The sequence below is a fragment of the Abramis brama genome, assembly GCF_963993115.1.
Source record: "Abramis brama genome assembly, chromosome: 21".
Classification (NCBI taxonomy): domain Eukaryota; kingdom Metazoa; phylum Chordata; class Actinopteri; order Cypriniformes; family Leuciscidae; genus Abramis; species Abramis brama.
This window is the reverse complement of record NC_139983.1, coordinates 33357076-33383112: the sequence shown is the minus strand read 5'-3', so window position 1 is coordinate 33383112 and position 26037 is coordinate 33357076. Positions and strand designations below refer to the sequence as shown.

At 36.1% G+C, this 26037-nt stretch overlaps 1 protein-coding gene across 1 annotated transcript in view; it reads right to left on the bottom strand.

Annotated features, from left to right (window-relative positions):
* Positions 1-26037, bottom strand: part of LOC311072451 (pleckstrin homology domain-containing family G member 3) — a 58435-nt gene that overhangs the window by 14199 nt on the left and 18199 nt on the right. Inside the window, exons 3-7 of the mRNA XM_084097476.1 lie at positions 12693-13054; positions 4217-4317; positions 2532-2601; positions 2409-2455; positions 860-1010 (exon numbers count right to left, since the gene is read on the bottom strand). Coding sequence (XP_083953602.1) covers positions 860-1010; positions 2409-2455; positions 2532-2601; positions 4217-4317; positions 12693-13054 — 731 coding nt within the window. The remainder of the gene's footprint in view (positions 1-859; positions 1011-2408; positions 2456-2531; positions 2602-4216; positions 4318-12692; positions 13055-26037) is intronic.

Genomic DNA, 26037 nt, shown 5'->3' with positions numbered 1-26037 from the left:
AACGACGAATTTTTATTTTATTTTTGTCAATGAAATGAATGTACTATATTTTAGTTTGATAATGTTTTTTATTTAATATTTTGTATTTTTAGGGGATTTTTTTATACAAAATTATATTTACGCTATATTTATAATCCATTTCTTCACTTTTTGAGCATAGACCTGAAAATTAAATTTCCAACTTAAACTGTCGTAAATCTTGAATGCTTTAGAGCAACAAACTTAAGTTTAATCTCTTTTCAAAGACGCTTGGCAGATTATTGCTGAAGTGAAATGTTATGAAAAATCCACAAAAATACTTTTTTCAATTTTAATATGAAGTTTTACTCTAAAAACAGCAAGAAAATCAAAGCCATAAATCTAAACAAGTTGTGCTCAAAATTTGAGGTTAATATCTCAAAAAATGAGCTTTCAGTGAGATGTTGTTCGCTGCAGTACCAAACGCTTCCACTAGATGAAATTAGTCTCACATTAATTTCCAATGCGCTCATTTTTAACCGCGCGGAGAACAAGTGTGACTATATGTTACAGGATCATTTAACCTTTTCGAATCATGTCCGTGATTTTGTGTGTGTGTGTTCACACAGCAAGTGCCAAAACCTTTACCAAGTTTCGTACCATTCCAATGAAATAAAAAATTCTAAAAAAAAAAACGAAACGTAAAATGTTTTGGTCAAAAATGACCGAAGAACACCCTGGTTCATTGTTTTGCAGTGCTATAAGAGTTCCTCTGAACCCCTCCACCTCCCCAGCTCCACCTGCCTAGATCTGCTACAGGATTTATGTGTGTCTATGTATGCATGTCTATATATTTAGCAGCATTATATCTTACATGCTCACATGTGTATATTAGCAGTACCTGAAGCAGCAGGTGATATTTCAGGATCCTCTGAACCGGTTTGAGCAGGTAAGAACCCAACGGAAGAGAGCGCTTGAGCGACGCCTGCCGATCCCTGAAGAACTTGGCCAGAGTTTTATTCCTCAGACAGTCGGTCAACACCGCCACTGAACTACAGACAGACACACGGACAGTTTAGAGACTGATTACTTGCTTCATGCATCAAAAATCATGTTGAAAATTAGCCTCTGATGCATGAATTACTATTTTGCTTGTTTGCTAGAGGCACTTGTGTGCATCACCACTTTAATCAGTGGAATGTTGAATCTATGTTAATACATTAACATACAATGACATAAATGAATTGTGTGTATGTGTCAAAAGTCATCACCCCTTGTGCTTTACATGTTACATCACATGACTTTTAAAGCTGCAGTGGATGTCTTGCACTAAATGGTTAAATAAAACATTAATTAAACGACTATTTTGCATAATTAATAATAAGTGTAAAAATAGTGTAAAATATCTGTAAAAACTGGGGTTCATGAGTTGATAAAAAGCTAATAATTAAATTAGGGTTGAACGATATTTCGCCCACCATATCGGTATCAGCTGATATTTTTCATTTTATCGTTATAAGAAAATTTGGCCGATATATTAAAGCCAATAAGTAATGGATTATTTTTATAAAAATAAAAAAATTGCTTGAAATATGATTGAAATCACTTCAAAAAAGGAAAAAACAGTTCATTGCAACATATGTAGCGCAAGTCTTTTTTTTAATTGTGTGTTTGGGACGTGGATTTTAATTTTAATGGATTTTAAAAACTTGGATTTAGATTTATCGGCCAATATATCGGTTATCGGCAATCGAATATAAAAGAATTATCGGTATCGGCCAAAATTTTCATATCGGTGCATTGCATCCCTAAATTAAATGATCAAATGTATAACAATAAATAAACACTAAAAGTTAAACACTCCCTAATTGTGTTTACCTGCAGCATCAGAGAACTTTGAATATGCAAATGTGTAAAATTATTGAAATGTTAACTTAAAATCTCTGGGTGACTAAAAAAAAATATTTTAGGCCAGCTGACAAAAAAATGGTGGAGAATCCTTGTTCTAAAAGAAGGTTTATGATGCAACCAGAAGTGTTATTTTAGTGTCATTGAGATACTATTAGTAGTTTTGTACAGTACAGTATAGTACAGTTATGTGTCAAAGGTCATCACCCCTGGTGGTTTGCATGCAACATCACACTCTGACGAAAAAAAAAAACACATTTAAAGATGCACCGGATGCCATGCATTGCATTCAAGGGTTAAATACAACAAGTGCATGAGATATTATATCTAAACAGTCATAGGAGTCTGAAATGAGTGTGTTAACATCCTATAACAAACAAACAACCCAAACGGGACACGTTCTGCATCCCAGCAGGCTCATGTCACTCAAACTGCCTGTCTGATGTGGCTTATGAAGGACGTCATTGACTCAGAGGAATAATCTGTCACATGCATCAGCGCCGACACACACCGGAGGCAGAAACACACAGCGCTTCACTTACTTCGGGTAGTTCGTACAGTACTGCGTGTAGATCTCGAAATAGTTGCTCTGCAAATCAAATGCGAGAAGTTTAATCAGTATTGTAAAGGAATCTGAATATTTAGTTATATTTTGTATTTAGTACCTTGTCCACAAAGCAGCGGGCGATGGCCACAGGATCGCTGGCACACATGTCTAACGACTGTAATAACTCACTAGAAAAGAAAACATAAAATTGTATTTTATCATGGTGACTTATTGACCATAATAACCTAACAATCATGAAAACAAGAGTTTCTAAGGTTTCACAAATGACAATGTTTGACTGTAAATGTGTAACACTTTACAATAAGGGTTGCATTTAATAACATTCATTTACATGAACTTGCATTGACCTTATTGTAAAGTGTTAACAATAAATGTTGAGGCTTAACTTGTGATGAACTCATTTTAAAATTATCAAGCAAGATGTAAATGAATCATGCATTTGGTTATGAGAGCTGATAACCAGCACATCTGCAGGTTCACACAGAGAGGACGTCTGGAAATGCAAATCTCACACGGTGGAGTCACACACGTAACACACTTGCCCAGATCAACGGTTCGCTTCAGTTTCTGGTCTCGTGAGGCACTAAAGACATGATCGTCTGATTCATGCTGGGATGAGTGTGTCTTGTACATCTTTGATGCATGTGAAGTAATTTACAGAACAGAAGCTGTTTAAATCAAGTGTTGTAAAGTTCATTTGTATTTATAATTTAAAAAAAGATGAGCAAAAATGTGATGGCTGATGGTTTAAATTACAGATTTGACGAACAAAATGACTTAATAAAGTGAGCAAATACTCTAACATTATAAGTATTTGCTTTATTTAAATACAAATGGAACAAAAAAAGTAAAAAAAAATTGAAATTTTGGTCTATGCTGATATACATTTTATATACATATATACACAAACAATTGTATTAAAATAAATACAATTATAATTATAATAACAGTTACATTAAAACACTATTTTTACTAGCATTTACTGTATTTAAATACAAATGGTCAGTATACAAATTTTGTTTTAAATACAATACAAATGCATTATAATTTAAAAAATAAATAAATACAATTATTAATAAATCATAGAATGTGTGTAATATATGAAATATTATAATTACAAACAAAAAAAAAATATATATATATTGAATAAATTAAATGATTATAATTATAAAACAAATAATTGTAATAAAATAAGCACAATAATAATTATAATAGCAATTATATTAAACATTTAAATCAGTCTATTTACTGTATTTAAATAAAAAAAGTTCTGGAAAAAATTGATCTTTTGGTCAATGCTGATATAAATTAAAATAATAATATATTAAATATAATTACTAACAATTAAATAATTAAATAAATAATTATATTAGGATAAATATAATAATAATAATTATATTAAAACATTTTTTTTTAGCAATATATTGTACATTTTCAGGATCCTCAGTAATATTATGTTTTAGCAAATAGAAGTAAACAGAAACAGCTCCCAAACATTTTTAAAAACCCAAACTGGACATTTGAATACATTAAAGACCTAAAGTACAGATCCGACACAAGATCATGCGTATTAATAATAATAATAATTAAATAATAACTCCACTGATTGAGTCTGAACATGCTTTTGCAAGTATGGTTTAGTTATCAACTCTAAATGACATTACATGCATTAGGAAAGTTTTAATTTCCTTTTTTTAGGACCCAATACTGACTTGACACTGCTGTGCATTGCATTAAAGCGATTAAAATGTTTATGCATAAGTCATCATGGTTGAATCTTACCTGTTGAACTCATAAATGTGTTCAATATTCCCAAACAGCGAACACACTTGCTCTGGTTTGATGGGAAGGTTCCTGGTGTCTATGATGTGCACAAGATAATCCTGCAAATTGGAAAAAGAGCGTAAGTATTATTTCAGACTCAACCAATGACAAACTGTTCTCCATCTTGATTGGTGCTGTGATCTGTCAACGGCTCAGCAGATGGCGCTAGAGAACTGGTCCTGCTCACTAAACGCATTTGAAAACACTTTTACTTGCAAATGAGCTGGTCTTCTAAAGCACATACATAATAGTCATACAAGAATAATCAAAGCATTTCATCATATTTTGTTTCTTGGTTTTTGCATACAAATGGTAGCATGGTGTTATTTTTTGATGTATCATTGACTACAATGCAAATATCATAGTATATGAATATTATTTGAGTATATGAGTATTTATTCAGTATCATGCACTACTAACTGAGACGTCGCTGTACCATGGTAATGCCACAGTACTTCTTTATAAGGTTAACAAGCTGACTGATGTTCCAAAACTAAAGTTGTGCTCAACGGTAGTGAAAACACACACACATACCAAATAATTGCAATGCATTGATAAAATTTTCACATTACAAAAATTAAATTCAGATTTATTTATTTTTTGCATTATAGTAATGATATTGGCATGAAAATTGTCATAATTAAAAAAGGCCCCTATAATGCCATTTTAAAGGTCCCTAATTTTCTTACCCTAACCCAATCAAGCAGACCACATCATAGACACACACACACACACACACACACACACACAGGTCTGAAGCACTGAGCCATCATCACACACACACACACACACACACACACACACACACACAGGTCTGAAACACTGAGCCATCATCACACACACACACCCATAGATACACACACACACACACACAGGTCTGAAACACTGAGCCATCATCACACACACACCCATAGATACACACACACACACACTCACACACACACACACACACACACACACACACAGGTCTGAAACACTGAGCCATCATCACACACACACACACACACACACACACACACACACACACACACACACACACACACACACACACACACACACACACAGGTCTGAAACACTGAGCCATCATCACACACACACACACACACACAGGTCTGAAACACTGAGCCATCATCACACACACACCCATAGATACACACACACACACACACACACACCCGTAGATACACACACATACACAGGTCTGAAACACTGAGCCATCTTTACACACACACCCATAGATACACACACACACACACACACACACACACACACACCCGTAGATACACACACACACACACAGGTCTGAAACACTGAGCCATCTTTACACACACACCCATAGATATACACACACACACACACACACCCACACACACACACACACACACACATCTGAAACACTGAGCCATCACACACACACACCCCCACACCCACACCCCCACACACCCAAACACACACAGGTCTGAAACACTGAGCCATCACACACACACACCCACACCCACACCCACACCCCCCCACACACACAGGTCTGAAACACTGAGCCATCATCACACACACACCCATAGATACACACACACACACACACACACAGGTCTGAAACACTGAGCCATCTCACACACACACCCTAAAACACACAGAGGTCTGAAACACTGAGCCATCATCTCACACACACACACACACACACACACACACACACACACACACACACACACACACACACACACACACACACACACACACACACACACACACACACACACACACACACACACACACACACACACTCTAATGCTCATATTAGGAAGTGGCTGGTCTGCCAGGTCTGGCTGTGGTTCAGAGCGCTGAGGCTCAGGCAGGAGTTCGACATCCTTCACCCACAGAGCAAACATAATGAGCAGATCTTCTGCGTGACAGCCTCCATTATACAACAGCATCACATGATCATCAGCTTCAGCAGAACATGCAGGTAACGTGACAGAACATCGGAAATGTGAAAGACAATCGATGCGAAGTAAGAGTCAGGGTGTGGACTGGGAAAACGAGACACTCTGTGAGTGTGTGTGTCCATTAGCAGCGTTTGCAATGACCAACAATCTGTCCAGTTTCACCCAAACACACGTCAAACCAGGAGTGTGTGAATCACCATATTTGGGCATTTTCCTGTAGTTTACATTGACCAATGCCAAACCCATTCGTTTATTTTAGAAAGCCCTTCACAGCTGCACACGTAGTTCAACAGTGCTCAACAATCCGCATATAACACACAATAACTAACCTAACAACAAGAAAAGACACTAAAGTCCCGTCCGAATGTGCATCTCAGTGATCATGTCGGACAATGTCAGTAAAGATTACGGCGACTTCTACCTTCAGTGAAAATGACCTCAGGTGATACTGATCCCGTCCAACTGATGCTTTTTCAAGCGTCTCCATACTCGAAAAAAACGCGGAAAACTACTTTTAAACACGAAATGACGAAACATTTCCGTACGTATTCACAGCGGGTCTATTCGCACGGGGTTAGTATCACCTGAGGTCATTTTTCCAGACCTTTTTACTGAAGGTAAAAGTCGCCGTAATCTTTACTGACATTAGGTGCGTTTCCATCACAGATTTGCGCAAAACTTTTACGTTTTTTTTTTTAATGTCGACAAAAAACTATTACGAAATGATGGCGTTTCCATTAGACGATGTTATGCGACTAAAACTACATTTTTTCATCTTGCGATAATCATTCCAAAAATCATGGCAACAGACGTCGGTAGGTTTATGCATAGATATCATATATAAACGCTAGATGTCTTATGGCGCAGTCACTTCCGGCATCACCGTTCGGCCATCTTGTCACAGTGAAGCTGTGCATTAGGTGAGTGATCAGCACACACACAAATCCTCTTATCTCGCTGAAATCTTGACGGATTTACAAATGGTTTGGTTTCTTACAAATGTTATTAACGTGGCTATAATTCCGAATGCTTGAACATGTATGTTATAATTATTCATAGGTATACAGTGTATGTATGTAGTGTCATAACTACATCTCTGACGTTTATAACAAACCAAACCGTTTGAAAATCGGTAGAAAATTGAGCAAGTTATGGTTATTTAAAAGTACATGCACCATTAAACAAGTGAGCGAGCACACTGTGGCAAGATGGCCGCCACGTGCGGACGTCGACCTCCATTGGCCAGCAGCGCGCACGAGACATCTAGCCTTTATATATGATATCTATGGGTTTATGTATCTCAGCCACTGCACTGGCCATTATTATTAATCAAAGGAGACGTTCTCAAAGGAGATCCATCATTAATGGCCAGGAAAGACTCTTATACTGTGAGCGGCTCATATGAGGAGTTTCTGGGTGTTTCTCCCTCAGATCTGCGTCGAGGTCTTGATTGTGGCATTTATTTGAGGTTTAGAATCCATTATTCCTGTAACTCTTTTGTCTTTTATGAATTTAATAAAGAGCTCTGTCTCGTGTTCTGTCCAAACACACCGCGTCATCTACGTCAGGTGACCTGTCAATGCACAAACACTGTTTCCAGTGCAGTTTTGCGAAATATTTATTTTCCGAATTGCCTGAAAAACCTCCTCATGCGAGCGGGAAAACTTTGGCCATTAATATTACAGACGTCCTGTGGTAGTCCTACATTACTCCATCTACCCTTATAAAGTTACTCCCGTCCGAATAGGGCTTAAGACACTAAAAACACTCCATTTCCAACAGGAAGTCCATTTGATTATTTAAGGAGCTAAACTAGGAGCTGAGAAACACATTCAAGAACCTGAATGGACTCCGATTTCAAATTCCCAGACGATCCTAGTAACATATGACATCAGTTTCTGGCTTACTATATCCAACGCCGCTGTAAAACACACACAGCTCACTAGAGCCCAATTATGACCCATATTTAAGACCCTTCAAACCGGTCCCTCCGACCCATAATAATTATAAACCTCATAATGGAGTAAAAGGCAGGAAGACCTTTTCAAAACCGTTCAGGCAAAACTAAGGCTTACACTTTATTTTAAGATGTCATTGTTACAGTGTAATTAATATATTTAATATTAAAGGGATACTCTACCGTTTTTTCATATTAAACTATGTTATTCCCTTAACTAAGACGAGTTGATACATAGGGGAGCGCGGGGCACAACCTAACGCTGGGCTAGTTGTAACATGCTTGTTTTAAATACTTCCGCACATGCTTGGATGACGAAACTTTGTGTATTTACTAGTTGCCATATCAACACTATATAGAGAAAAAATTGCGCCAAAATTATTATTTTTTTGGAAAATATCCATAGACATTTATTAAACCATAGCAAAAGTAAATTTCTTACTTAAGTTAATTTTTCATCTCTATTTTTTGTGTTTATTTAAAATAAGACAAATCTGATATTATTTTAATCTCCAAGATGTTATTTAACAGTTGAGATAGTTCTTTAATGCTTCGCTAACTAGCAGAAGACACTAGCCGGGTTTAAACCCCAGTTGTGCAGGCGGGGGCATGTTGTAACACTGCGTTACAATGTGCCCCTATTAGAAATATGCTATTATATTCTATACTTTTATTAATTTTATTGAGAAAACGTGAGAAAAAAGGTGAATAAAGACAGAGTCAATGTTCAGAAATTACTAATTATTTATTTGTTTTGAACTATGTTGTGTTTTCATGTGTTCGTAGTCAAAACTCAAAAATGAGTTTATATTTAATTATTAAAAATTGCCATTATTTTATATGAAAAAGTTTTTTAATTGTATTTTATTTAGAAAATATTTTAGTTTGTTTTGTATATTTTTTTTATTAGATCAGATAACATTTTAAGCTGTCATATGTTATGTTACAGTGTGCGTTACAGTGTGTTTGTGTGTGTGTCTGTGCATGTGGATTTGTATGTGTGTGTGTATGGGTGTGTGTCTGTGCGTGTGGATGTCAGTGTGTGTGCATGCTTGCGTTTGTTTATATTCCTGCATGTGTGTGTGTGACAGTTAGGGTTGCCAACTTCAGAAAAGGAAAATGCGGGACAATCGTGGTTATTTATAGGAAAATGAGGGACACTCAAAATATTTGTACTGTATCACACAGTGTACGTCATTTCAGTGTCTGCAGTTAAGTTTGTGTTTAAAAGGTTATCAGACATAAACACATTTGTATTGCTTAACCTATTTATGTATTTAATTCTAAAAATAATTTTAATGTGATACATGAAAAAAGTCACATTACAAACAAACCATAGTTCAAAATAACAGCATTTATCTAAAATAGAAAGCTTTTTTAACATTATACACTAGGCTTACAGTTCAAAAGTCTGGGGTTAGTAAGATTATTTTTTGGGAAAAAAAATAAAAGTAATTGCCTACTTTTATTCAGCAAGGATGCATTACATTAATCAAAAGTGACAGTTAAGATAATGTTACAAAAGCTTTCTATGTACTTTCTAAAAGCTTTAAAACATTAATAATAATCAGAAATGTTTTTTGAGCATATTATTCCCTCAGGCAGATTACATGTTTTCTTGCGTGGCTGGATGTTAGACTCATGAACAATAATCACGTTGTTTACATTCGCCAAAATTGATTAGCCGAAATCAAAACGTGGACAGTGAAAGGAAATTACCGTTAGCGCGAGACGAGTCCGGCTTGAAGCGGAAGCGACCAGACCGCAGAGGATGTTCGCAAATCAAACAATGATTTGTCTCAAAACAGTGATTAAAAAAAGCTGTGATTGGATGATGACAGGTGTCGGTGATCATTCTCAAGTGTCGTGGTCAGCACTGCTGCTGTTGCTGTTTTATCAGTCAGTGGTTTATCAGCTTGTCAAAAAACGGGACACGGGAGGTCACGCACGGGACAAATAAATTAGGCCCAAAATGCGGGACGTCCCGCCTTATTCGGGACAGTTGGCAACCTTAGTGACAGTATCATCCTAAACCAGCAACCCTTCGCTCAACACCACCATCTACAGGCCGATGAGTGTACAGTCACTAAATGTGCACATAAATGAATTTATTTTATACCCCCCCATGGATGAAATTCTACGAAACTTAGCATACCCCCAGAGGATGTCAAGTTAATCATACACATGAAATATGGTGCAGTTCTGAACATCTCAACTGAAGATAGGGGCGATTAAAGCAGAATAATATTGCATTTTCATTTTTTATGGGAGGGGCGCAAATCACAAATGAGTGATTATGGGCTAGGTTGATGTGGGCCCTTAAGAGCAACATACCATAAAAATTTCTTCATCCTCGGTGCCACGGTTCAGGTAGTTATTTAGGAAAAACTGCATTTTTTGGGTTTGGGGGGGCCCAGCGCGGGGGGGGAGTGGCCCCCGGGGACCAAACGAAATTTTTCCGTAAAAGTCTAGTGGGGCTACATGCCCACCAAATTTCATGTTCCCCGGTGTTTCGGTGTCCCTGGTATCGTTGACGAAAAAAAAAAAAAAAAAAACTTTGACAATCCCTACATGACCATAATAAACCATAATCATAATAAATCATAATAAACATGAATGAACATCAGAAGGAATGTTGTTTTAACCGCGGAAAGACGTCAGTACTCCGTTTCTCAAGTTCAAATCCTCCAACGTTAATCTACTAACTCTCCTGACTGCTTTGCCGGACAAAAATGGCGGATTCGGCGGATGGCGGGTTATGACTGGTCAGATCGCCTGTCAATCAAACTCCCTGCGAAGGGTCAATTGCCATTGAAAGGATATTATGACAAAGATATCGCTTCCCTTATTCAAACGGACGCCCCACCCCACCCCACCCCACCCCCAAATTAATATATGATTGATATGAAGAATGAAAGCTGTATCATATACTTGGATATTTATATGCGCAATATCACGCTCAAAGCCATGAGAAATGGCTATATATATATATATATATATATATATATATATATATATCAGACGGGCTGCTGCGTTAATTTCCTGCGAAAAGACTTTTATTGGTAAAATTAAACACTAATTTCACTCTCAATATCATGTCTTTCAATAATTCAAGCACTCTCCAAGTACCTTTTCATAAATATGGCTGTTTTCAAGGGTTTTCTAGGACTTAAATTTCAGAAAGTCAAATTTAAGCACTTTAAGCGCCTCATACGAACCCTGTGGATGGAAAGTCTGTGCATAAGGAATGTGAAGGTGCAAACACATTCCTGTATGAGGAGGAGTGACACCTGTGAAAACCTACAAACCCGAAGAATTCCCGTGTTCAGCAACGAGACATCCTGCAAACGCAGAAGCATTGTGGGAAACGACTAGAAAAACACCAATCAGTGCCATGAAGTCCAAAACCTCGACGGCTCTTACAGTCAGACCAACATTTATTCAGACCTTCAACATTTCTCACATTATCACAGTTTATTCGCTATAGTTTAGAAAATGGTAATAAAATATGAGCAGAACTCAGCTGATATTTGACTGGTTTTGTCCGTCCTTCTGTTAGACTGTCTCACACATGAATTATGTTGAATATCTGTCAGCTGTTAAATTTAACTACACAATTAGATAATACCAGTTTAGCTCAACCAATCACCAAGCAATGCTTCATTTTGTTCAGTCTGTGTGTAAAAAGAGCATTAGCAATTAAAGAAAACACACTTCAGCAAAACATGATCAGCTCAAAGTGTCCGAATCATTTTTGGTCCCAAATAGTCACTGTATGAAGAATTTTTGGGTATATTATGTCACAGTTTACTTTATTTTGCTCTCATCACTTGAGGATAAATAAATGAACTATAGAATAAAATAATAAATTCATTCAAAATTTATAAAAAAATAAATAAATTCATAAATTAACTATAGTGTCCTGCACACACTAGTAAAAAAATATCCCAAATTATATCTGGTGTCTGAATAATTTTTGGTTTTGACTGTATTAGTCGTGCTGTTTACTGTTTGTTTGTTGTGGTTTGCAACAGAATTGACCAGTAATGTGGAGCTAATGTGTGAATGAGGAAAAAGCCAGAACGCCGTTGCTTGTATAAACGGCATATTTGTGTATTTAACGGTAAAGTCATTCTGGCAATTTTATAATGAAAGCAGCTGGACTCTTCTCTCATGTCCCTCACACACTGAAACACACACACACACACACACACACACACACACACACACACACACAGTCCAATACAGGACCAATTCAGTGTCGTCATGATGAGACTTACAATGCGAACGCAAACATCAGGAAACATGAGAAATCCACCGTTTTTAAACTATCATTTTAAATTTAAAGGATTAAAAGGATTTTGACAACAAAAATAAGACTCTGGACAACACTATGATTTCTGTGCTTGCATTGAAATTTTACATTCATAAGCATTTTAAACATACCTAGGGTTTCTTGATGGGAACAAATTATGAAATTATGAACTTGAAATTTTACATTCATAAGCATGTTAAGACAGTGAACTCTCCTCACCTCTACAATACTGCGAAGATCCTTGACGTACATTCTCTCCGTCTCAATAATCTCCATTACGACGCGATCCACGTAGGAGAGCTGAGGGTTCGGCGCCATGCTGACGCTGGCGAACGGAGACGGAGGATCTGAACCCGACCACTCGAACCCGGGCCCTGAAGGACCCAGCGGAGGACTGAGCTCCAGGTCAATCCCAGCACCGGACGGCGGACCGACGCTGCCCTCCACGGACGAGCCGGACGAGACCGCGCTGACGGGCCGCCCGTCCTCTGAAGGCTCAGTGCTGGACAGGGAGCAGCGGTCGGTGGATCGTGGGTCGAGACTGCCCACAGACGAACCGGTGGACAAACGAAGACATTCTGCTGGAGACAAACAGGGCAGGAGTTGAACATGCTTACAGTGTTATAATTCAACAGCGTATATATATATATATATATATATATATATATATATATATATATATATATATATATATATACACACATATATATATATATATATATATATATATATATATATATATATATATATAAGCAGAAAAGAAATAATTTTTTTGTGGAAATGCATTTTTTTTTTTTTTCAGGATTCTTGGAGGAAAAGAAAGTTCAAAAGAACAGCATTTATATGAAAGAAACACCTTTCAAATATACACACACTACCGGTCAAAAGTTTTAGATCGTTAAGATTTTTTATGTTCTTAAAAGAAGTCTCTTCTGCTCACCAAGGCATTTATTTGATAAAAAATACAACAACAAAAAAACAGTAATATTGTGAAATATTATTATAATGTAAAACAGCTGTTTTCTATGTGAATATATAGTAAACTGTAATTTATTCCTGTGATCAAAGCTGAATTTTCAGCATCATTACTCCAGTCTTCAGTGTCACATGATCCTTCAGAAATCATTCTAATATGAGGATTTGATGCTCAAGAAACATTTATGATTATTATCAATGTTGAAAACAGTTTTCTACATTTTTATTTTATGATGCTTTGATGAATAGAAAGTTCAAAAGAACAGCATTTATCTGAAATCTAAAGCTTTTATAACATTAAACACTACCCTTCAAAAGTTTGGGGTCAGTAAGAATTTTAATTTTATTTTGGGGGAAAGAAATAAATTAAATCAATACTTTTATTCATCAAGGATGAGTTAAACTGATCAAAAGTTACAGTTAAGACATTTATAAAGTTAGAAAATGTTCTATTTTAAATAAATGCTGTTCTTTTGAACTTTATATTTATCAAAGAATTTTGAAAAAAAATTGTACAACTGTTTTCAACATTGATAATAATAATGAATGTTTCTTGATCATCAAATCCTCATATTAGAGTGATTTCTGAAGGATCATGTGACACTGAAGACTGGAGTAATGATGCTGGAAATTCAGCTTTGATCACAGGAATAAATTACAGTTTAAAATATATTTCACATAGAAAATGTCATTTTGTCATTTTAAATTGTCATAATATTTCACAATATTACGTTTTTTTTTTTTTTTTTATCAAATAAATGCAGCCTTGGTGAGCAGAAGAGACTTCTTTTAAAAACATTAAAATCTTACCGATCTAAAGCTTTTGACCAGTAGTGTGTGTATATATATATATATATGGTTCAATCACAGAGATATGGAGATCTCAATGCGGCTTCATGAGTAAATTAATCAATTGTGTACGTTTTCAGAAGTCGAAAACCAAATGTGGGTCACTTTACATACAGATGATGCTTTTTTATTTTAAAGAGAAACATCTGAACAACAAATAATGTTGAAAGAAGAAATATATCTTTTTTTTCATATCAGTGCCATAAATATGTTTTTTTCCAAAGTGTGCATGCCTGTAACTCTAAAAGTATTAACTATATCTCTATATGATGTTAGATTCTGGTTCTTGAGATACAGTCTCTTGAATACTTCTGGAGTTTCAGGCATGCAAACTTGAGATTAAAAACACAAGAAGTGCTTTTTTCTCATTTTTGAACGCTCACCGTTGCCATATAATGAGACAAAGATTGTTTAAGTCAACAGATTTCACTAATAGACCTACCAATCTCTGTGTAGAAATAAAATAATGTTTCATGACATTTAGGCTAATGTTTTGGCTTTCTTCTTCATTTATGCATTCAAAAGATCAAAATCGAGATGTTTAGCCGGTGGAGTTGACCCGTACTGATCCACCAGTGTTTGGACAGAGACTAGAATAGAGAATAATAGCCTGGGAAACTAGTCATCATTACATCATTGCACAGTCACTGATAATGCAAACACATGAATGTTCCCATGCCAAACTTCTCCTGAAAGACTCCGTCATTACGAGCTCTTTCCACTGGGCTTGTGGATGCACGATACGAGCGACCTCACTGCGTGAACCTGTCCGCGTTTAACCACGAAATCCAGCCGCAAGCTCCACATGAGCAACTCCGTCAACTGTATGAGTCATGCATGAGATCAGCAGCAACACCCATCAGAAAGCAGGAGCTGTTTGGAAATCTGCTGGGGTTCTGGTTTAGTAAGAGTGTGTTTTCATTTCCTTCCTGCGGTAATATTGTGACCGAACACACTCACAACACACACACACACACACACACACACACACACACACACACACACACACACACACACACACACACACACACACACACACACACACACACTGTCCAATACAGGACAGATTCAGTGTCGTCGTGATGAGACTTACAATGCGAACACAAACATCAGGAAACATGACATTCATAAGCATTTTAAAGATACCTAGGGTTTCTTGTTAGGAACAAATTATTAAATTATTAAATAGAAATTGTACATTCATAAGCATTTTAAAGATACCTAGGGTTTCTTGTTAGGAACAAATTATGAAATTGAAATTTTACATTCATAAGCATTTTAAGACAGTGAAATAAAAAAAAAAATGGTTAGAAATGGAACAAATTATGAAATTGTTGTAATAATGAAATGCGTAATTGAATTTTACATTCATAAGCATTTTCAGGACACTGAGATTTGACAATTTCTTGTAAGAAATGGAACAATTTATAAAATTGTTGAAATTATGAAATTTGTATTGACATTTTTCATTCATATGCATTTTTAAGATACTTAGAATTTCTTGTTAGAAATTGAAATTTAATGAAATATATAATGAAATATATAGAATAATGAAATTTCCTTAATTTTTTACATTTATAAGCATTTAAGACACTAAAATTTGACAATTTCGTTAGAAATCGAACAAATTATGAAATCACTGAAATAATAAAATATTTGAAATTTTACATTCATATGCATTTTTAAGCCAATGAGATTTGACAATTTCATTAACTTGATCAGGACTAGTTATGATAAAGTGAGGCACAACGACAAACAAACGGCAAATCCGGTGAAGTCTGACTCACGAACCAACGACTCTTATGAACCGATTCTTTAATGAATCAATCAAGAAGACAAGCAAATCTTGACTGTTTGAATCAATCATGCAACTCCTTCAATGAATCACGAATGGAATCTGAACGGGAATATTTCTCAATGTTTGCATGAGTTCATGACCCGTTACTTCACCAGAACTAGTTATGACAAAGTGAGACACTGTAACGAAATCACATTCCATGGAACAGAATATTTCAGGAAATAAAACAATGGAGCTCCTCATCTTCTGTATCCTCGAGGCTTCATTATGAAATTTATGACTAAAGGATCATAGATATAAATGTATTGCAGCGTGACAGTCAATCATAACTACTGCTGCTGCTCACTGAGCTCTGCATGCATGGACAACACTCGCGTCTGCTAGAGAGAGCAAAGAGTGTGATCCAAAGATCCTGATAATGACATTCCAGATTTAATTTCAAATGCTCAATCTTACAATCCACTGAGAACTAATGAAATGTCCAAGTTCATTAGTACAGATGATCAGCTAATGATCTGCATTTCTAACTCCTGTTGACTCTGATGAATAGCATTGGTAAGTCGCTGTAATAAAGCCTGATATACGCAGTAATGCAATGATTAAACGCAGCGACCTCTGACCTCTGACCTAGGCCTGTCACGATCATGAATTTCGTGTTGATGATTTATTAATTGCAATTTACGATTTAATTCTGTTTTGTTCTCATCACTTACAGTGAAAGACTAATACCTTGTTTTCTTTACTTGGAATTGTAAATAATATAATAATAAAAATAAAATAGGTCCATGTGATTTATGCTGATCCAATGCTGCAAAAATTTAAATGTATAATATAATAATAATAATATAATGTTGAACCCACAAACCTTCATTTCATTAAATATGGAATAAAAAAAATAAAAATAAAAAAAACATTTAAATGAATTTTTAATCAGACTGTATTTTATGTTTTTTATTTGTATTTTTTAATAAAATTAAAAACAAAATATAGTCTGATTAAAAACAAACCTTCTATGAAGGAATATAATAATATATTATAATATAATATAATATAATATAATCCACAAACCTTAATTTTAAAAAAAAAATACAATTTATAAAATAGAAAAAAAAATAATATAATAAAAAACAACATAACATACAGTCTGATTAAACCCACAAACCTTCAGTTCATGAGTCCTTTGACTCTCTTTATGTACTTTACAACAGTGTTTTTTATATTCTTTGCCAAAATGTGATTGACATTTAAACTGCACAATAATTGCGATTAGATCAAATACCAGGAGATGATCAATTAATAACTGAGTCACTTCAAACACACACACACACGCACACACACACACACACACACACACACACACACACACCCTCAGGCGCTTACAGGAAACCTCAACACACACCTAACACAACCTTCACATTCTTTCACATGCATCGGTTTGAAACTCACCGTACAAATGTGGAAATACGTGACGTACAAATGACAAACGCTCATCCCGACTGACTAACATGAGCTCAGACAGGCCGAACACGGCCATGTGACTCAATAATGACTCACATTAATATATATATAAATCTATAGAGTGAGCTGACAGAGGCGATGCAGCGTTGGATTATATATGTGGTTATTAAACTTCTGCTCTGTGAAAATACTTCCTTTTAAAACCGCAACAACCTGTCTCGAGGGAACTGATGATTTCGGCTCGACCCCTTATCAGTAAACAACTCTGTGCACACTAAAAACAAGCATTAACACACATGCCTTCACGTCTGACTGAGAGAGTTTAAACACTGATTAACTCACGTCAAGGTGAGTGTAGTATTCAGACTGTTGTGAACACAAGCTCAAAACAGCTCGAGATAATGAACCACACACACACACACACACACACACACACACTCGTCTGGATTCACAGACGCTTCTCGAAACGAATTGCTGGAATTCCTGGGATGCTCGAGGAGTGAGAGCTTTGATTTTCATTGCTTGAATTCCTGAATAAACGACAGAGACTGTAAGAGACGCTGTAAACACACACTCTTCCTCTTCACCTGATCATCTATACGAGGAAGACATGAGCTCAGAACACACTGAACTGTGATCGCTTGCATGCCGTGAATGTCAGATTTCGGTTTTATTATGCAAAAATTATTTTTTGTTGCACAATATTTTTTTAAATATCACTTTAACGAAGACATTTTTATTCTACCACTAGAAAGAAATTGTTATTACCGTCACTTATAGTGAAAGACTAATAACTTATTTTTTTAATCATAATATTTCTAATCATATATAATCATATATAATATAATAATAAAATATATAATAAAATAGGTCCATGTGATTTATTTTAATGCTGTGAAAAATATAATATAATTATAGTATAAAATAATATAATTGAACCCACTAACCTTCATTCCATAAAATAAGGAATAAAATAAATAAATAAAAATAAATAGAAAAAATAGACAAAATGAATAAATAGAATTTAAAAAAAATACATTTAAATAAAAAGACATAGTCTGATTAAACACAAACCTTATATATATATATAATATAAAATAAATTAATATAATATAATATAATATAATCCACAAATCTTCATTTCGTAAAATAAGGAATAAAATGAAAATAGAAAATAAATAAAAAAAATTAATTTAAATAAATCAAAATAAAATAGAAAAAAAAATCTGATTAAACACAAACCTTCTATATATAAATATTATATTATAATATATAATCATCTATAAATGAGCTTGAATACAGAACTACACTGAATTGTGATCGCTGTCATGCCACAAATGTTAGATTTCGGCTTTATTTCTGCATAATATTTTTTGTAGCATAATAAGTTTTTAAACACCCCTTTAACTAAGACATATCTATACAATCACTAGAAAGAAATTGATACTTTCATTCAGCAAAGACACATTACATCAATCAAAAGTATCAGTCGTTTATAATGTTACAAAATATTCCATTTCAAACAAACGCGGTTCTTTTAGAACTTCAAAGAATCCTGAAAAAACAAGTTTAATATCATCAAATCATCATATTAGAGTGATTTCTGAAGGATCATGTGACACTGAAGACTGGAGTAATGATGCTGAAAATCCAGCTTTGATCACAGGAATAAATTACACTTTACTATATATTCACATAGAAAACAGCTGATTTACATTGCAAAAATATATCAAAATTTTTACTGTATTTTTGATCAAATAAACACAGCCATGGTGAGCAGAAGAGCCTTTTCAATGATATAGCGATATTACCCAACATCATAATTTCCTTAATTTCAGACAGACTTCACACATCATGAACCGTACAGTTCTGGCGCTGTCTTCAAAGTGATCGACAGAATCTTATATATTAATGATTAATGATTCGCTTCCAGCTAGTTACAATCAGACACACATCCGTCAAACCATAAAACACCAGATGCAAATTTCCCACCGTCCAACAGTCAAAGCAGATCCAGAGACTCCAGATCCGATACTCAACAGTTTCACTGATGCAAATGTCTGGCATCAACACACACACACACAGCTCTGAACCTTTACTGTCAAGCCTTTTCTCCCTTCGTTCAAAGACACTGGTGTTAAAAATGACTGCATGCATAATGTAAACGTGTGTGTAAAATGAGAAAAGCGAGTAATATTCCTCACCTGAGGCGAGCAAAACACAGGGATGTTTTCCTTTCCAAGTTTCCTGATATTAGTAATGGAGTTGCACACCTCAGGGAACAAGAACGAGACCCGATCGGATATGATTAACGCATGTCGGAGTGTGAAACACGCCCTCCTTTAACCTCTTCACTTCTCCTCATTAACTTCACTGTTCTGGTTTGAAGCTTGTTTTGGTGATTTTTAGTTGCAAAATGCATGTTTCTTTACAATTAATGACTCTTGCATCTAAACGTTTGAAATGCTTCAGTGCTTTTCTCATTGACATTTAAGAGGGATGTTCAGATGGAGATCAGCGAGGCGGAGCGGCGTCTCTCTGAGGCTCGCATGCAAAACCCCGTTTCACAGACGCACACGACGCCAGCGCTCACTGTCGTCCTGGGGTTACATGTTTTTAAACTGCATTTTAATGGTTAAAGTAGATTTTTTGTAATCAAAAAGCATGTCTAATTAGTTGAAATTTAAAAGAAAAGAAAATTTATTAGAAGTTTAACAAAAATTGCATAAAAAAATTCTGTGTTTTTTGTTTTAAGTTTTCTGGATTCGATTTTAATGGTTTAATTAAATTGTAATAATCAAAAAGCATGTATAATTAATTTAATAAAAACATTTTATTATTTTTCTCTTTTTTTTTATTATTTTAATTATTATATTTTTTTCTGTGTTATGCATTTTAATTTTTCTGGCAATCAATGAAGGCATAAAACATTCATTTATCTTTTAATATGAAATTAAAAAAACTTTTTTGTCAAAGTGCTGCACAACAGAGCTTTACTGCTAAAATTAAAACAACAACAAGAAAAATTCTGATTAGTTATTCCATAAAAAAATAAAATGTTAATTTATTATTATTATTATTATTATTATTATTATTAGTTTTTCTATTATTATTACATTGAGGCGTAGCTATATATATATATATATATATATATATATATATATATATATATATATATATATATATATATATATATATATAGCTACAACAGTAATATATTTCTGTCATAATTCCTTCAAGTTAAACCAAACTTTTATTTTGACGGGTTGCCGTGAAGACCTTTGAATTTCTGTGTTTATGATATGGCGATGATGAAATGAAATGGTAAACGGAGCTGCTTTTTATTTATTCATCAAATTTGACAAATTCCGTGAAATTATACAGTAAATTCCGTATTTATGACTGGATTTCTGTTTGTCCGCATCGTGGAAGTCACATGACCCTACATCTGCTATGAGATCATCTTTGCTACTGGAAAACTGATGCATGGACAAATTAACCAAAATGCAAACTTCCAGATGTGCAAAATGAATTAGATCATAAATGTGACCCTGGATCGTCTCGAGTCGCACGGGTTTATTTGTGGCAATAGCCAACAATACATTGTATGGGTCAAAATTATCGATTTTTCTTTTATGCCAAAAATCATTAGGATATTTAGTAAAGATCATGTTCCATGAAGATATTTTGTAAATTTCCTACCGTAAATATATAAAACATGTATTTCTGTGAGTGAATGCAGCACAATCGTGAACATAAATGAACAACTTTAAAGGCGATTTTCTCAATGTTTCGATTTTTTTGCACCCTCAGATTCCAGATTTCCAATAGTTGTGTCTCAGCCAAATATTGTCCAATCCTAACAAAAGCTTATGTATTCAGCTTTCAGGTGATATATAAATCTCAATTTCAAAATTACCCATGTGACTGGTTTTGTGGTTTGTGTGTATCTCTGCCGACTGTGCAAATGTCATTAAATCTGCATGTTTGTCTGGGCAGGAGTCGGTGAGAGTCTGGACCGATGCCCTCGGGAAACACCGACGGCCAGAAACACACCGCAGGACGCAGAAGCACGTGTGTGTGTCGTCCGGAGTATTTAGGAACGACTCGAAATGAAACGGGGAGAGGAGAATAATTACACACACCCGTCCGCCCGAGTCACACCATCATCACACTGAGACGGGAACATCTGAACAAGCCCTGGACATCAGCACTCGCAGAGACTCGTCTAACACACTGTGACGAGATTAAAACACACCAATGAGGAAATGGACTCAAACAACAACCCATAAAAGGACTAAAAAGTACCGTGACTCTGACGCTGTTGTTTTTTTAAACATGTTACTACAATGATAATCTTTTAATACCATGTACAAACTATAGTTTCTAAATTTGGTAATCATTACCATGTCATATATTGATGTACAATTTAAAACCTTCAGTTTACCGTGGTACAGATTACAGACACAGTACCAAAATTAATTAATAAATAAAATAAAAATAAAAGGAATGTTAAAAGTTATTTAAATAAAATAAATAAAAATGTAATAAATAAAAGCGAACAAATATATAAAATAAACTAAAGCAAACAAACAAATAAAAAACTAAAGCAAACAAATATATAAAATCAACTAAAACAAACAAATAAAATAAAAGGAACTATAGCAACCAAATATATAAAATAAAATAAAATAAAATAAAACCAATCATAAATTAAATAAACTTTAGCCAAACAAAATAAACTAAAAAGAACATAAATCAAACTAAAGCAAACAAATATATAAAATAAAGCAAAAAAAATATATAAAATAAACTAAAGCAAAAAACAAACAAACCAAAAACTAAAATAAACAATCAAACAAATAAAATAAAATAAAACAAACAAATTTATAAAATACACTAAAGCAAACAGATATATAAAATAAAGAAATAAAATATATAAAAGAAAACTAACTAAAATAAACTAACTAAAATAAACAAACAAATAAAATTGAAATAAAAATCTAAGAAAAACGATAGATAGACATTTAATAAATAAATAAATAAATAAATAAATAAATAAATAAAGTATTAACAAATAGGCCTAAAAAAATTACAATAAATAAACAAATGACCGAATAATAAAACTAAGATCACTGTCAGACGTCTGTGGCCGGCAGAAGCGAGCGTGAGCAGTGACAGCGCTCGTAAAGCTCCTCCATCTGACCAACACATGTTCACAGAGATGGACTCACACACACACACACACAGCTGAACCAACGTCTGTCTCTAACACACCATTATCACCTCCACTATCACACCATCCCACCGCGACAGTCTCACAATACTGAGAAACCCTTCATTCCAGACGAACCTGTGCGTTTCTCCCGTATAATCACAGCGATTACAGGGTTCCTCCAGCGCCAGATCCACCGATAACCACAGCAAACACACAACTCATGAAAGAAACCATTACGGAAACTATTTTTGATGACAGACAGGGAGACTCAAGCATTTCGCTTAATGATTAACAACTTTAAAAACACTGTTGAAACTTGATTTTTCACATTCAAACTCCGTTCAGGTGAAAGTTCACCCAGAAATAGTCCCTGTTGTGCCACTTCAGGAGCCTGAGAGGATGGAGAGTCTCCAATATACCTCCTTTAATATTCCACCCCATCATATTCAGTGTTGTGTGTAACTCATTACAAGTAACTTCAGTTATGTAATCAGATTACTTTTTCAAGTAACTAGTAAAGTAACGCATTACTTTTAAAATTTACAACAAAATATCTCACAAGTTACTTTGTTTTTATCATTTATTGACTGACAGCTCTCCTGTCCTCATGTTGAGACTAATCGAAGTGCAGAGGCAGAAGTGTGTGTGTGTGTGTGAGTGAACATGATGGTTATTGTAGTTATAGACTAAATGTGAGCGTGCATTTACTCCTCACTTGCACAAAAAAAAAAAAAAAAGATTAAAAATTCCTCAAAATGAACAAAATCAGTGAAATGCAGAATCTGTTCAGATTCTGCATTTCACTGATTTTATTCCTTTTGAGGAATTTTTAATCTTTTTTTTTTTTTTTTGTGCAAGTGAGGAGTAAATGCACGCTCACATTTAGTCTAACCATCATGTTCACTCACACACACACATTTCACTGATTTTATTCCTTTTGAGGAATTTTTAATCTTTTTTTTTTTTGCAAACTAAGCAAACCTCCAATAACTAAATATGTTAAATAAATATATGCACTTGCTTTTGACCTGCGATGATTCAGTTAAACCATGAGCAAAAATGACTATAGATTTTTTTGTTTTTATTGGTCTTATTATTTCACTTTTGGTGTGAAAGGGTCTTTACATTTGCCCAAAAATGTAACTTTTTTGTTATAAAAACACAAACAAGCCCATCAGCCCAGGTGAAAAAGCGTAACGCAAAAGTAACGTAACGCATTACTTTTCTAAAAAAGTAACTAAGTAACGAAATTTGTTACTTTTTAAAGGAGTAAGTTTAAGTTTAGTTAAGTACAGTACAGTTCAGGTACACTGGAATTCTTGTGTGTTTCTCAGAGTCAGCTTTTATTTTTTTTAAAATTATATATTTTAAGGGAGAGCAAGGAAACATTTTAAAAGTAAAAAAAAAAAAAAAGAAAAAAAAAAAAGAAAAAGAGTAACGCACTATTTGTGATGCAGTACTTTTCAAAGTAACTTTCCCCAACAAGATGAAGTGCCGCGGCTGAAATTCTCCAGCGGCGTGAAGTCAGTGTTTCTCTATAGAAGCAGTCGGAGGCCATAAAGCCGATTAACCCGGAATAATCACACAAACGTCCTCTAAGTGCCTCCGCTGAGTCCCTTTCAAAAAGCCCAATTCTCCTGAAGCTCCGGCCATCTGTGTGCGGGACTCGCCGCTGAGAGGAGTTTAACACTGAGCCTGATGTGTGTGTGCGGGACTCGACACTGAGAGGAGTTTAACACTGAGCCTGATGTGTGTGTGCGGGACTCGCCGCTGAGAGGAGTTTAACACCGAGCCTGATGTGTGTGTGCGGGACTCGCCGCTGAGAGGAGTTTAACACCGAGCCTGATGTGTGTGTGTGCGGGACTCGCCGCTGAGAGGAGTTTAACACTGAGCCTGATGTGTGTGTGCGGGACTCGCCGCTGAGAGGAGTTTAACACTGAGCCTGATGTGTGTGTGCGGGACTCAACGCTGAGAGGAGTTTAACACCGAGCCTGATGTGTGTGTGTGCGGGACTCGCCGCTGAGAGGAGTTTAACACTGAGCCTGATGTGTGTGTGCGGGACTCGCCGCTGAGAGGAGTTTAACACTGAGCCTGATGTGTGTGTGCGGGACTCGCCGCTGAGAGGAGTTTAACACTGAGCCTGATGTGTGTGTGCGGGACTCGCCGCTGAGAGGAGTTTAACACTGAGCCTGATGTGTGTGTGCGGGACTCGCCGCTGAGAGGAGTTTAACACTGAGCCTGATGTGTGTGTGTGCGGGACTCGCCGCTGAGAGGAGTTTAACACTGAGCCTGATGTGTGTGTGCGGGACTCGACGCTGAGAGGAGTTTAACACTGAGCCTGATGTGTGTGTGCGGGACTCGCCGCTGAGAGGAGTTTAACACTGAGCCTGATGTGTGTGTGCGGGACTCGCCGCTGAGAGGAGTTTAACACTGAGCCTGATGTGTGTGTGCGGGACTCGACGCTGAGAGGAGTTTAACACCGAGCCTGATGTGTGTGTGCGGGACTCGCCGCTGAGAGGAGTTTAACACCGAGCCTGATGTGTGTGTGCGGGACTCGCCGCTGAGAGGAGTTTAACACCGAGCCTGATGTGTGTGTGCGGGACTCGCCGCTGAGAGGAGTTTAACACCGAGCCTGATGTGTGTGTGCGGGACTCGACGCCGAGAGGAGTTTAACACTGAGCCTGATGTGTGTGTGCGGGACTCGACGCCGAGAGGAGTTTAACACCGAGCCTGATGTGTGTGTGCGGGACTCGCCGCTGAGAGGAGTTTAACACTGAGCCTGATGTGTGTGTGCGGGACTCGCCGCTGAGAGGAGTTTAACACCGAGCCTGATGTGTGTGTGCGGGACTCGCCGCTGAGAGGAGTTTAACACTGAGCCTGATGTGTGTGTGCGGGACTCGACGCCGAGAGGAGTTTAACACTGAGCCTGATGTGTGTGTGCGGGACTCGCCGCTGAGAGGAGTTTAACACCGAGCCTGATGTGTGTGTGCGGGACTCGCCGCTGAGAGGAGTTTAACACCGAGCCTGATGTGTGTGTGCGGGACTCGCCGCTGAGAGGAGTTTAACACTGAGCCTGATGTGTGTGTGCGGGACTCGACGCCGAGAGGAGTTTAACACTGAGCCTGATGTGTGTGTGCGGGACTCGACACTGAGAGGAGTTTAACACTGAGCCTGATGTGTGTGTGCGGGACTCGCCGCTGAGAGGAGTTTAACACTGAGCCTGATGTGTGTGTGCGGGACTCGACACTGAGAGGAGTTTAACACTG